Source organism: Lipophrys pholis (genome assembly GCF_963383615.2).
Source record: "Lipophrys pholis genome assembly, chromosome: 3".
Lineage (NCBI taxonomy): Eukaryota > Metazoa > Chordata > Actinopteri > Blenniiformes > Blenniidae > Lipophrys > Lipophrys pholis.
The window spans coordinates 35,557,920-35,570,980 of record NC_137627.1 but is presented as its reverse complement, the minus strand read 5'-3'; the positions used below and the strand labels follow the sequence as shown (position 1 = coordinate 35,570,980).

Sequence of the window (13,061 nt, the reverse complement as noted above, 5' to 3'; positions counted from 1 at the left end):
GGCTCGTCGCCTCGCCTCCTGTAGGACTCCGTCTAGTTCGACTGCTGATTATTTCCAGGTCAGAATCCGTGTTTCCTGTGCGGCTCCTTCGTACTAAAGATGGCCGGAGATGGCGGCGCTCTGAAGGATATCAATGAGATTAAATCCCAGTTCCGGACCAGGGAGGGCTTCTACAAGCTGCTCACCCTCTCCGACTCGCAGCAGCGGGGCGGGCTGCCGCGGGGTCCGTCCGCCGGAGCCACGCTGGGCCCCGGGGCCGGGGCCGGTCCGATACCCGGCGGAGGGGTCGGGCTGCTGCAGGGGCCCGGGGCTGCCGCCGCCGCCGCTGCCGCCGCCGCAGCCGCCGCATCTTCCTCCTCCAACGCCGCGGCCAACTCGTCCCCGGCAGGCTTCCTGCCGCCGGTGCGCGTGTCCATGGTGAAGCTGCAGCCGGAGGACCCGGGCGAGGAGTCGGAGCGGGTGTGCTTCAACATCGGCCGGGAGCTGTATTTCTACACGTACACCAACATCAAGAAGGTGAGGCGGCGGGGGAGCCGGCCGGGCCGACCCGCCGGACCCGCACGGTCTCTCGCTTCTGCCGCGCGTTATGCAACGTAAAATGGAGCTGCGGTTGTACCGGGCCGGGTGGACCGGCCGCTCCGTCCCCAGAAACCAGGCGCATCATCCGCGTTCACACCCAGTCAGTCCCGGTGAAGCCTCTTCCACACACCCCGCCTTTGTTTAGCCAGGAAGCACAGAGAATATCAGCTATAAGACAAGAAAACAACGTTTGACCTCATAAAGCCTCCAGGAGTGAGAATAACCTGCAATGATCACGTTATTGTTGCAGATTAAAAAAAAAAAAAAGACAAGAAGTGCTAATATTTCACTTTTCTTGCCTCAAAACTTGGTGTTCGTCCATCCATCTGTTCTGTTTCATCCGTGGTTGTTAAAGCAGGAGATGATCCAGTCGGTTATCTTCAAGCGGGCTCAGGGAGAACATGCAAACTCCTCTAAGAAAAAAATACTCAGACTCAATTAGCAAAGTTCCCCTTCTGAAGACCACCACAGCCCCTTCATGGTGCAGAGGATACTTATTATGGGATGACTGGAGCACGTCAATCAGAAAAGTGTGACATGGATGTTTGAGTTCATCCAACAATGAGATGTTTGCTGCTTCTGGGGGGAAGGAGTTGGTCTCTTCTGCTGATTCAGCACCGCATGCACAATGAACAAGAAGTGAGGATGTGTGCTGGATTGTTTAGTTCTTAGCAATGAATCTTATGGTACAGGGAAGCCTGGTTGATTTAAGTGCTGCGATGTTTGTAATGTCGATGCATTTGTGGGATGAGCAACAGAGTTTGTTGGTTGCAGCCATGAAAATGAAGCTGTTGATGTTGTGAGCCTCTGATGACTCTCTGGTGTCTGACTGGCGGCTCTCCATGCAAAGAGATTCTGCAACCGGTGTTGATTCATCTGAAGCCGGAGAGCAAACAGTGTTTCCACAGAGTCCAGACGTTTCAGGTGAAGCAGCTCTGACCTTTAACCTCACACTCCTGGCAACACCTCCTTCCTGCTGTTTATAAACAACCACCAGGTTTACTGAGGACAAAGGTCACCAGGAGAACAGATCCATCCCTCAGGGCACGAGGAGGAGGAGCCACCATGAAGAGAGGAGTCACCACTAGGAGGAGGAGGAGCAGCCACCATGAAGAGAGGAGTCACCACTAGGAGGAGGAGGAGCCACCATGAAGAGAGGAGCCACCACTAGGAGGAGGAGGAGCCACCATGAAGAGAGGAGTCACCACTAGGAGGAGGAGGAGGAGGAGTCACTAGGAGGAGGAGGAGCCACCATGAAGAGAGGAGTCACTAGGAGGAGGAGGAGCCACCATGAAGAGAGGAGTCACCACTAGGAGGAGGAGGAGGAGGAGGAGGAGGAGCCACCATGAAGAGAGGAGTCACCACTAGGAGGAGGAGGAGCAGCCACCATGAAGAGAGGAGTCACCACTAGGAGGAGGAGGAGGAGGAGGAGTCACTAGGAGGATGAGGAGCCACCATGAAGAGAGGAGTCACCACTAGGAGGAGGAGGAGGAGTCACCATGAAGAGAGGAGTCACCACTAGGAGGAAGAGGAGGAGTCACCATGAAGAGAGGAGCCACCACTAGGAGGAGGAGGAGCCACCATGAAGAGAGGAGCCACCACTAGGAGGAGGAGGAGCCACCATAAAGAGAGGAGTCACCACGAGGAGGAGGAGGAGCCACCATGAAGACAGGAGCCACCACTAGGAGGAGGAGGAGGAGCTACCATGAAGAGAGGAGCCACCTCCACGAGGAGGAGGAGGAGCCACTATGAAGAGAGGAGTGTCCACTAGGAGGAGGAGGAGCCACCATGAAGAGAGGACCCACCACTGGGAGGAGGAGGAGCCATCATGAAGAGAGGAGTCACTACTAGGAGGAGGAGGAGGAGTCACCATGAAGAGAGGAGTCACCACTAGGAGGAAGAGGAGGAGTCACCATGAAGAGAGGAGCCACCACTAGGAGGAGTAAGAGCCACCATGAAGAGAGGAGCTACCACTAGGAGGAGGAGGAGGAGGAGGAGCCACCATGAAGAGAGGAGCCACCACTAGGAGGAGGAGGAGCCACCATGAAGAGAGAAGCCACCACGAGGAGGAGGAGGAGCCACCATGAAGAGAGGAGCCACCACTAGGAGGAGGAGGAGCCACCATGAAGAGAGGAGCCACCACTAGGAGGAGGAGGAGCCACCATGAAGAGAGAAGCCACCACTAGGAGGAGGAGGAGCCACCATGAAGAGAGGAGCCACCACTAGGATGGGGGAGGAGCCACCATGAAGAGAGGAGTCACCACTAGGAGGAGGAGGAGTCACCACTAGGAGGAGGAGGAGCCACCATGAAGAGGAGGAGGAGCCACCACGAAGAGGAGGAGGAGTCACCACGAGGAGGAGGCCGAGTCACCACGAGGAGGAAGGCTGCTCTTCGTTCCATTACCAACATGTCCATTTCTTCTGACTTCAGTCATCAAATCCACTAGAAGATGAATGAAATGATTCATGGCTGCTCAAACCGAAGCCTCAGTCTTTTCCCACCAAACGTGCCTGAAGACGCCTCGTTGCTCCGTCTCGTCGGAGCAAAACGTCTCTGCTGTGTTTCACATCCGGGATGTTAGTTAGTTAGTTTAGTTAGTTATTTAGATGTTCGGGAAATAGACTGATTCTCTGTGACGTTAACAGAAGTGATGATGTCACACCAAAGAGAAGAATCCGCAGCATTACAAGTTATTACTCATTCAGTTTCCTGGAGGTCTGATTTGTGTTGTTTCAGTCAGTAGATTTCACCTTTTCTCAAACTGTGATCCCATCAGGCTCACCGTGAGGAAGTCTGATGCTTTTGGAAGAATAATGTTAACTTATTACGATTGGTTTATTCATTCACAGTGAATAATAAGTAATCAAGGAAAACAAACCAGCCATTATCTCGGAGGAGGTGAAGCAGGTCCCACCGGATCTCAATGGAAAGATTGAGGCGACGCCTTGAGAGCGACCCCAGTCCTTCATGGACCTGCAGGTCAGGGTGAACTGATCAAACCAACCCAGGGAGAACATGCAGCCTCTCTCCCGTCCGGTTTAACCACAGTGTTCCTGATGTAAAAACATCTCGTCCTTTAAATCACAATAAACAGACAAACTCTTTAAATCCATGGAAATAAATCATTTCTTAGACTCCAAAGTCTTAAAAGCGTCAATCTAAGTGGAAATGTATTTAACAGTTCCTGAAATCCTGTTTGTGGCCCGATTGTTGTGTTATTATTTTGTTATTGACCTGATTGACCCTGCTCCTGAATCCAGAGATCCCATGGATGACCCGACGCCTGGCACGCTCCGAGGTCGTCCAAATTATATTTGCACATCAAAGAAAATTTGAGGAAGAAGCGTTAATCACCTGAAACTGTCCTTTACTTTTATTTTGAAGGATCCTGCTTGCTTCTGTTGTTGCTGGCCGGTTTGTCCACCAGTCACAGTTTGGACAAGGCAACCAGGGAAGACCCACATCTAGATCACTGGGAATGGATAAGAACGCTTCAGCGAGTCTTATCAATTTCAGTAAAGGCTTTCTAATTTGTGAATAAAATGTTAAAAGGAGTTTTAAAGCATCCTGTCAACAGCAGCTTCATCGTGACTCTTCTAGTTCTGATCCTTTCTTTGGCCAGCAGACTTTTACATAATGATAAAGTTCTTTAGCTCCTAATCACAAATCCAGTTTTGAGGAGTCACTAAGCTGTTTTCAAAGAGCGCTCAAGCAGCACGACTTCCCTTCAAATCCTAATAATCTGAAGTGATCTAGTGAGAAACTGCAGGACAGACGTGTTCGTCATTTTCTCTTTGACTCCACAAGTTCAATGATTCAGTTTTAAAAAGTTCCTCACGATAAAGAACCAAAACGTTTGTTTGTTTTCTGCAGTAGAGGCCATGAAAACATGGGAATGTAGGAGCATCACAGTTTAGACTGTCAGTGTTGAGCGGCACCACAAAGTAGATTAGCATTGTTGTTGTTTTTTAATCACATGTGACTCCGATCACATTTTTAATCCGACAGTCTGATTCATCTTATTTGGTGTCGTCAGGAATCCCAACAAACTCGTGTTTGGATGAAAACATGTTGTCATTTATTCATTATTGGGATTTTTTTTCAAGAAGCATCCAGATTATAGAGCGTATTCCTCCTCTAACATCCAGATTATAAAATCGTCTTCCTCCTCTAACGTCCAGATTATAGAGCACCATCCTCAACGAACATCCAGATTATAGAGCGTCTTCCGACGTTAACATCCAGATTATAGAGCAGCTGCCTCCTCCAGCATCCAGATTATAGAGCATCTTCCACCTCTAACCAGATTATAGAGCATCTTCCCCCTCTCGCACCCAGATTATAGACCACCTTCCTCTAACATTGAGATTATAGAGCATCTTCCTCCTCTAGCACCCAGATTATAGAGCATCTCCCTCCTTGAGCACCTAGTTTATAGAGCATCTTCCTCCTCTCACCAGATTATAGAGCATCTTCCTCAAATATAACTGATCTTCAAGTGAACTTCATGAGTGAATCAGTCATCAAACTGACCCACAGACCAGCCAATGCTGATGCTAATGCTAATGCTACAATTATACAGTTACATGCACGTTAATAAGACAGGACATACTGAAGAGACAGTCAAAGATAATCTGTTACTTCTCCAAGTAACTCATTACTTTTTATCGACAGTAACTAGTGAATTTACTCCTGCTTTTTGAAGTTACTTGAATGAAGGCTAAATCTCCTGAGTCACTGCAGCCGTTTTGTCCTTCGCTGTCAGACTGTTGGAGCGTATACCTTGAAATGGAGTACTGCGGTGTAATCCAGGATGTGTACAGTATCTCAACCCCTCAGAGACCAGGTGTGACCTTTCTATCTGAGCCAGCCGATAACAAGACCACTCTGCTGCTCAAAGTCCCCTGCAGCCGTGCTGCTCTCAGGTTCCTCTGGTAAACAGGAGCGTGGGCCTCGTGTTTGACGGTAAAGAAACCTCTCACACCAAACCCTGCCTGGCGTTTACCCTCCCAGGAAGACTTTAGTGTGGATTATCAATCTCTACACTGGGTCACTGGCTTGTCAGAAGAGAAAAACACATCAACCTGGGGTGTCAGCGGTAGTGAGCTGCAGTGGTAGACTGATGATTCATACTTTTACTTGAATCTGCTGGGAAACGTGACTCCTGAACGTCTCTGGAACCTGCTGGATGTTTGGCTTGTGGATGTTTGGCTTGTGTATGTGTGTGACAGGTTTTCTTTTCCCTCACTCCTCGTCTGCAGGCTGTGGACCTCAGCAAGCCCATAGACAAGAGGATCTATAAGGGGACTCAGCCGACGTGTCACGACTTCAACCAGTACTCGGCCACGGCGGAGAGCGTCGCTCTGATCGTGGGTTTCTCAGCCGGACAGGTCCAGTACCTCGACCCAATCAAGAAGGAGACTAGTAAACTCTTCAACGAGGAGGTACGGCCTTTTTCTTGGCTTGTGATAATGTTTTAGGATGAAGTGACAGAAATCTACAGGAAACTGCAAAGGTTTTTCTGTGTTTTGTTATGTTAGGCCACTAGGATGTCCTGATCAAAATGTTAAACTATTGAGTATCGGCCAAATACTAATACTTTCCCAATCTAATAATGATGATTTCTTGTTATATTGACCTAGATGGTTTTAAGGCTCACATAATGACATGAACTTGTTCCTCACTCCTTCCTGAATTGTTCCATCACGTCCTGGACGTTTTCTTTCTCCGCTCTGCTGCTCGACACTCGTGAAACGGTCCTGAAACACCGTCCCAGTGAAGAGTCAGAATCTGTCCAGGGTGCAGTGAAGCTCAGCAGTGAGACGGAGGGAAACACTCCAGCTGCTCTCCAGCTGTGACACTGCTCACGTCTCACTTTTAATGATCTCGTACGTTGTCACATACTGTGCTGTCAAATCTTAAAAGGCTCTAAAGGCGTCACTGACTTCCTTAAAACTCTCTTTCTTGGTCTCACAGGCCCACTCAACGTCTGCTTAGTGTAGGAAATGTAAGACATGATCTCCCTTTATGCAGACGATAGTGTAGTAAAAGTATAAGTTTTGTGAAATTGTAAAAAGTGAGCAGCACAAATACTCTAGGACTGGTCATTAATGAATTCAATAGTGGTTTCATTCATTAGAAACCACTGTGGAGTTAATGGCTCCTGAGAACCTCTCATGACGTTGGGGCTTTTTTTCAGCTTTTGGAAGAACTCATAAACAAACATTTTGAAACTTCCTGTCATATAATAGTAATGAGGAAGAAGTTTAATAAAAATATACTCTTTAGAACCAAACTGTATCTGTAACAGGTTCAACCATCGCAGCACGTTCCACAGTAAAGCCCTCGAGCGGTCTTCCTACAGTACTTCATTAACACTCAAAGTCTCTTATTGTGAAAATACAGCAGATTTAGAGTTGAAGCAGAAATGGGTGATGAACTTCATCACTCAGCTGTCGTGGTTTGGGTTTTCACTATTGTCACTTCTGCTTTACTGATGTTCTGAAAAGAAAATGTAATCGATGTGTTTGTTGGTAAAGGTATAATCTGAGGAAAAAACCTTTCTGGTCCCTCAACCAATCACAGCTCGTGCTGAACATGAACTGCTCTACAGCCTCTATGTGTTTTATTTTACTAAACGTGTTGAATGTATTTATGTAGGAATATGGATTTTACATGGGAATTCTTTGAACTGCTGCTCAGATGAAGATGTTAGATTCTTTTGAAAGCAATAAGCTGCAGTAAGATGAAAACTCTCCCATTCAATTGTTATTCCTTTCCCTTCATCGGGTGTCGATCCTGTTAAGTGTTTTGTTCCACCTTCCTCCACCCTCCTCTGCCTCCTGCCTCACTGGCTGCTCTGTTGTTCAGCCTGGCAGCAGCTCAGCTCCTCCACATTGTGATCGACTCGCCGACAAACACGTCCAGAACCAGCTCAACCTCACTCTCGTAGACGTGTTTCGTAACTTTCCTGTCAGCTCAGAGTCCCGGAGATGGAATATTTTATTATCGCCTTGCAAAGGAGAAAGACGGTCAGAGCGGAGACGAGGATCTGAAGGTTCAGTGGTGGAGATGCTGATGTTACTGTGGGCTTCTTTCACTTTGGCCTTTAGACAGTAACGTTTAACTTGTGCTGATAAAATTCAAGCCTCAGGAATCATGAAGTTGATCCAGTGTTTTCCTTGGATAACACGCTTCAATAAAACTCTTCAGTTGGAGGCTCAAGCTGCACCTTCCAAAGTAAAGCACAACTATTTAATAATAATCATTATCATTGAAGAAATGTGAAGTAACACATAAGTTACCGAATAAGGTCATTTGCCGGATAAAGGGTTAAATCCAGTCAAACCTCTCCTTGGCTTTTATTGTGAAAACCAGAGTGACGATTAACTTCATTAATATTTCCTTCAGCTCAAGATAACACACGTTCTTGTCACATTGATTTTTCAGTTTGTTTGCTGTGATGTTTAGAAGTTTACACTCTTTCTGTCGCGTCGTCTCTCTTAACAAGCTCCGTGTTCCCTTTTCCTTTTCCCTCTATTTAATTGGCTTTCTCTGGAATGAGATTCTCTTTAATGGGATTAACAATGAAATGGAGCCGATCGGGGGGTTTTGTTCAAACTGCTGCTCGTACACTTTGTGTTTGTGTCTCCTGAATTTCTTCTCCTCTGCAGAATTTCTTTCACCTCCTTGTCTCTTCTGCTCCTTCTTCACTTCCTGTTTTACTTTTAAAAAAAACCCTGTATTTCAGTCTCTGATCTTTCTTGAAAGTTGTAGAATCACCACATGAAAGTATTTGTGACATCTTTTCTTAAAATCCTCTCCTCTCCTTCTCTCCACCTCCCCTTCACCCGCCCCTGTTTTCCAGAGGTTGATAGACAAATCCAAGGTGACGTGTCTAAAATGGCTTCCCAAGTCGGAGAACCTGTTCCTGGCCTCCCACGCCAGCGGCCACCTCTACCTCTACAACGTGGACCACCCGTGTGGAACCACGGCGCCGCAGTACTCTCTGCTGCGGCAGGGCGAAGGCTTCGCCGTCTACGCCTGCAAGACCAAGACGCCGCGGAACCCCCTGCTACGGTGGGCCGTCGGGGAAGGCGGCCTCAACGAGTTCGCCTTCTCCCCGGACGGCGTGCACGTGGCGTGCGTGGGTCAGGACGGCTGCCTGCGCGTCTTTCACTTTGACTCCATGGAGCTGCAGGGCGTGATGAAGAGCTACTTCGGAGGACTACTGTGCGTGTCGTGGAGCCCTGACGGGAAATACCTCGCCACGGGCGGAGAGGACGACCTGGTCACCGTCTGGTCGTTTGCGGAGAGCCGCGTGGTGGCGAGGGGCCACGGCCACAAGTCTTGGGTCAACGTGGTGGCGTTTGACCCTTTCACCACGTCCCTGGAAGACGAGGAACCGATGGAGCTCAGCGGGAGCGAGGAGGACCTCCACCAGGGGGCGCCAAATAACTCCATGCACTTCGGGCGCGTTCGAACCAGCAGCACGTTGTCACATCTTTCTCGGCACAGCTCTAAAGGCGGCGGCTCCGCGGCGGTCACGTACCGATTCGGCTCGGTGGGACAAGACACCCAGTTCTGCCTGTGGGACCTGACGGACGACGTGTTGTACCCTCGCCTGCCGCTGTCTCGCGCCTTCACCAACACTTTTGGACCCTCGCTGTCCAATTCTGGCAGCGGGGGGATCAACAGCACGTCGGGTGGGGGAGTCAGCGGAGGGGTTGAGGGGCATCATCACCCACCCAACACCACCACCGGCACCCCCAACCCGCCGACGCTTCCCTTACCGCTCCCTCGCTCCCTTTCGCGCTCCAACTCCCTGCCTCACCCCGCCGTGGCGAATGCCTCCAAGGGCCAGGGTGCCTCTGAGGGTGGAGGTGGAGGTGGAGGAGGGGGAGGGAGCAGCGTCGCCGGGAACAGCACGCCGTTCAGCATCGGCCGCTTCGCCACCTTGTCCCTCCAGGAGCGGAAGTCGGACAAATCCGGCGGCGGCGGCGGGGTGGAGAAGGAGCACAAGCGGTACCACAGTCTGGGCAACATCAGCAAGAGCAACGACAAGATCAACGTGGCGCCGAGGAGCAACCGGCTGGACGCTGCCAAGGTGCTGGGCACCACGCTGTGCCCGCGCATGCACGAGGTGCCGCTGCTGGAGCCGCTGGTCTGCAAGAAGATCGCCCACGAGAGGCTGACGGTGTTGGTGTTCATGGACGACTGCATCATCACCGCCTGCCAGGAAGGCCTCATCTGCACCTGGGCGCGGCCCGGCAAGGCGGTAAGGCAGGATTCACTCTGTCTTCTTCTTTTAACAGAGAATGAAACGGTTCCCAACCCAGATCACCTCTGAAGGATTACGTTCCTGTTTACTAAAGAATTTCTATTTGAATAAAAACGAAGCAAAAAATAACCGACTCAGAAAACAGATAAAACTCCTGAAAAATATTGTAAATGTAAAAACACTAGCAAACCTTTAATCTTGAATAATGCTGCTGAAGTATCGAGTGATTTTATGAGACTTTCTGGGCATCAAGGTTTTACCCTCAAAACGTTGAGTGAGAGCAGATATTCTGAGGTTCTTGTCCTGATGATAGCTTCTCAAACTGGGGGTGCATCCCAATAGTCCCTCCTATCTCCTAGCAGTACCTCCTATCTCCTAATAATCCCTCCTATCTCCTAATCCATCCTATCTCCTTTCCTATCCACTTCTCCTTAACCCCAGAACTGTTTAAGTGGCTGCCATGATAAAGAGCGTTGGAATTCTCACTAAGCTAAGGAAAGGAGGCTCAACGCTTCCTTTAGAACCTCCTTTAGCCCAGGGAACACTGATGATTCCTTTAGAACCTCCTTTAGCCTAGGCACCACTGATGTTTCCTTTAGAACCTCCTTTAGCCTAGGAACCACTGATGGTTCCTTTACCAAAGGAGACCAGCTCATGTTCCCCCACAATTCCTTGCGGCGACAACATTTAAAGAGACATGCTCATCGGAGCGTTCAGGGAAACTCAGGATGACTGAAAAAGGAGCAGATCATGTAAGTTACCAAAGCAATAATCTGCCTAGAACAACTTGAAATCATCTAGAACCCAGAACCCAACTAGGAATGTTCTGGATGTTGTAGAGCCAACACAGTAAAGTCCAGTTTTTGTGCAGCCTCTTCTCACTCTGATTGGTTCTTTATTCACCTGAAGCCGTTTCCCTTTAGTTCCTGAGCAGCAGGGTGGAATGCCTGGGATTCATTAGATGATAATTATAATAATAACAGTAAGATGATAAATCTACTCTTTTAACACAGTTCAGGGGTAGTTTATTTATAGTTTTAGGTTTTTGTTGATTTTGTTGATTTATTTTTCTTTCTTTCCTTTTTTCCCTTTTTTTCTTCTTTTCTTTCCTTTTTTCCTTTTTCCTGCCGTCAGGTTTTTGTTGATTTGAACCCGTTAGATTTTTCCAGCTGCAGTTGTGAATGAGTGAAGGATTTCTCCTCACCTCAGATGGTGAGTCGTCTGCTCGTCTCACCCTCTCGCCTTGTTTCTGTGTCTCCTGTTCAGAACTTGACAGCACAGAACGGGAACTCTCCGAGCGGCACGGTGGTATAGCTGGAGGAGAAGCTTTGCACTCGTGGCGTCTCCTACCACGTCTGCCACCTCCTCTCCACCCACTCCTTAAAAACCTGAACCTCTGGGCCATCAAGCAGAGACTGCGCCTCGCCTGCCGCTGCAGTATTACCCCCTCAGTATTACTACGGTGGGACGCACTTCCTCACCTGCAAATCATGAAGAGCTTCCTGGTGTCATTCACCTGCTCGGTAAAGGAGAAATATAAAGTCAAAGTTATTCATTTAGCTTGTACTCCTTAAGAGAGTGGCCACTACCTGGAGTCTGTTTACAATCAAAGGTCAGAAGTATGTAGACACATCTTCCTCTTCCTCTGAAAGCTGCAGCACAGTTGTGCTCCTGCTGGAGTTTGTTTTGCAGCAGTGAGGAGTCCCACTGACATGACGCTGTAACACTCGTCTGCTCCGGCTCATTGAGGACGGATGAGCTCCAAACGTTTCCCTCCATCTGAAATCAGCGGTTCATGTTGTCGGGTCAGAGTAAAAATGTGAGCGGCCATAAGGAGAAAGGCGGCAGAATGCAGTGTGGAGGTAAAACACAAAGTGTCTGTTTAAACCAGCTCTCCCACCTGGAGGCCAGGAAATACAGCATAAAAAGAAAGAAAAATCAGGAAGCTATTGGGCATAAAGAATCCACTCTCATCTTAACATTAAACTTTTCATCTTTGTACTTTGTTTGCTTCCAGGAATATTTTGGTTAAAAAAGTATCACATTTAATATCACAGTTTTTGCATAAAAGCTGCAGGAAATTGATCAATTTTACACGTTTTCTGATGAAGCAGCTGCACGTGACCCTGCAGCAGGTGAAACGTCTCTTCTTCCGTACTAATGTAATGTAATCTGGGAGGAAGTCGCTCCCATCCGTCCACTGAACTCACTACGTGACACAAATTTCATTTTCACACTCTTTTACTTGTGCAGACGGCTTCACTTCCTCCCGTGTCCTGCCTCGCTACATGTTGAAGACCTTCAGAATAAAACTGAAGCAAAGTACCGAACAGTGTAGAAGGTGATCAAAAGTAGCTCTGCCTTTTCGACTGAAAACATTCTGCTGCCAGTTTACTTTGTGAGAAAGTAACTTGAGGATCATCAGAAGGAGACTCATCAGGGACGGAGCGAGAAGCAGCTGTCAGTATGTGTCTGCATGCTCTTGGCTGGACAGCAGCACTCCTAGTGGCAAGACGCAGAACTGCACTTATTTATATGAAATTTAAATTGCAGAAAAGTCAGAGATTTTCTAGGTTAGTTGATCTCATTTGTTTTAACAGGAAAGAGATTTGAGCGATTTCAGACAGACTCTTCATGGTTTTCAGGAGGAGTGTTCCACCTCCTGCCACCTCCTGCCACCTTGGGAATCAACTTTATTCCTTTCTGCTTCACCCTCCTGGTTCCTCTGCAGAAAGACTGCGTCGTCACCTTCTCCTTCCCGGTTACCCAGCGGGAATCAAACCGCAGCCCAGTTATCACTCCTCCATCCCACCCTTCCCTCCTTCCTCCCCTCTTCCATGCAAACAGACACTGCGTTCAGCCACGGCCATTGTATTTAAGTTATTTATTTTGTCACAAGACTGTGTAGTAATTTATATTGTAAATAATGAAAATACTCTATAAATACAACGAGGACAAACGTGTGCGCAAACTGACTCGGCAGCAAGCAAGTGAAGATGAAGCAGGAAAGATGAAGAATATTAATATATAAAGATCCTTCTATTGTACATAGCGACACGGTTATAAATTGAATGTCTGCTGTTTTAGGGAAACTTGAAGATGTCAACGTGTTTTTATTTCGTGTGATAAGAGTTTCTCTCCGGATCGTCCCTGAAAGCAGTCCCACACACACACACACACACACACACACACACACACACA

At 48.3% G+C, this 13,061-nt stretch overlaps 1 protein-coding gene across 1 annotated transcript; it reads left to right on the top strand.

Annotated features, from left to right (window-relative positions):
• On the top strand, window positions 1-12,949 carry LOC308107883 (WD repeat-containing protein 20). The gene is made up of 4 exons (XM_080460459.1): window positions 1-516; window positions 5,842-6,024; window positions 8,448-9,857; window positions 11,127-12,949. Exons 1-4 carry the CDS (start codon window positions 100-102, stop codon window positions 11,172-11,174), a joined length of 2,058 nt encoding a protein of 685 aa, XP_080316585.1. The 5' UTR covers window positions 1-99; the 3' UTR covers window positions 11,175-12,949.
• The last annotated feature ends 112 nt before the right edge of the window (window positions 12,950-13,061 follow it).

What these genes read in the sequence shown, in the direction of transcription:
- LOC308107883 (XM_080460459.1), top strand. Translation starts at nt 100, where the DNA reads ATGGCCGGAGATGGCGGCGCTCTGAAGGATATCAATGAGATTAAATCC. An exon ending in GTAAACTCTTCAACGAGGAG is followed by an intron (nt 6,025 to 8,447) that starts GTACGGCCTTTT and finishes CCTGTTTTCCAG; the next exon opens with AGGTTGATAGACAAATCCAA. An exon ending in GGGCGCGGCCCGGCAAGGCG is followed by an intron (nt 9,858 to 11,126) that starts GTAAGGCAGGAT and finishes TCTCCTGTTCAG; the next exon opens with AACTTGACAGCACAGAACGG.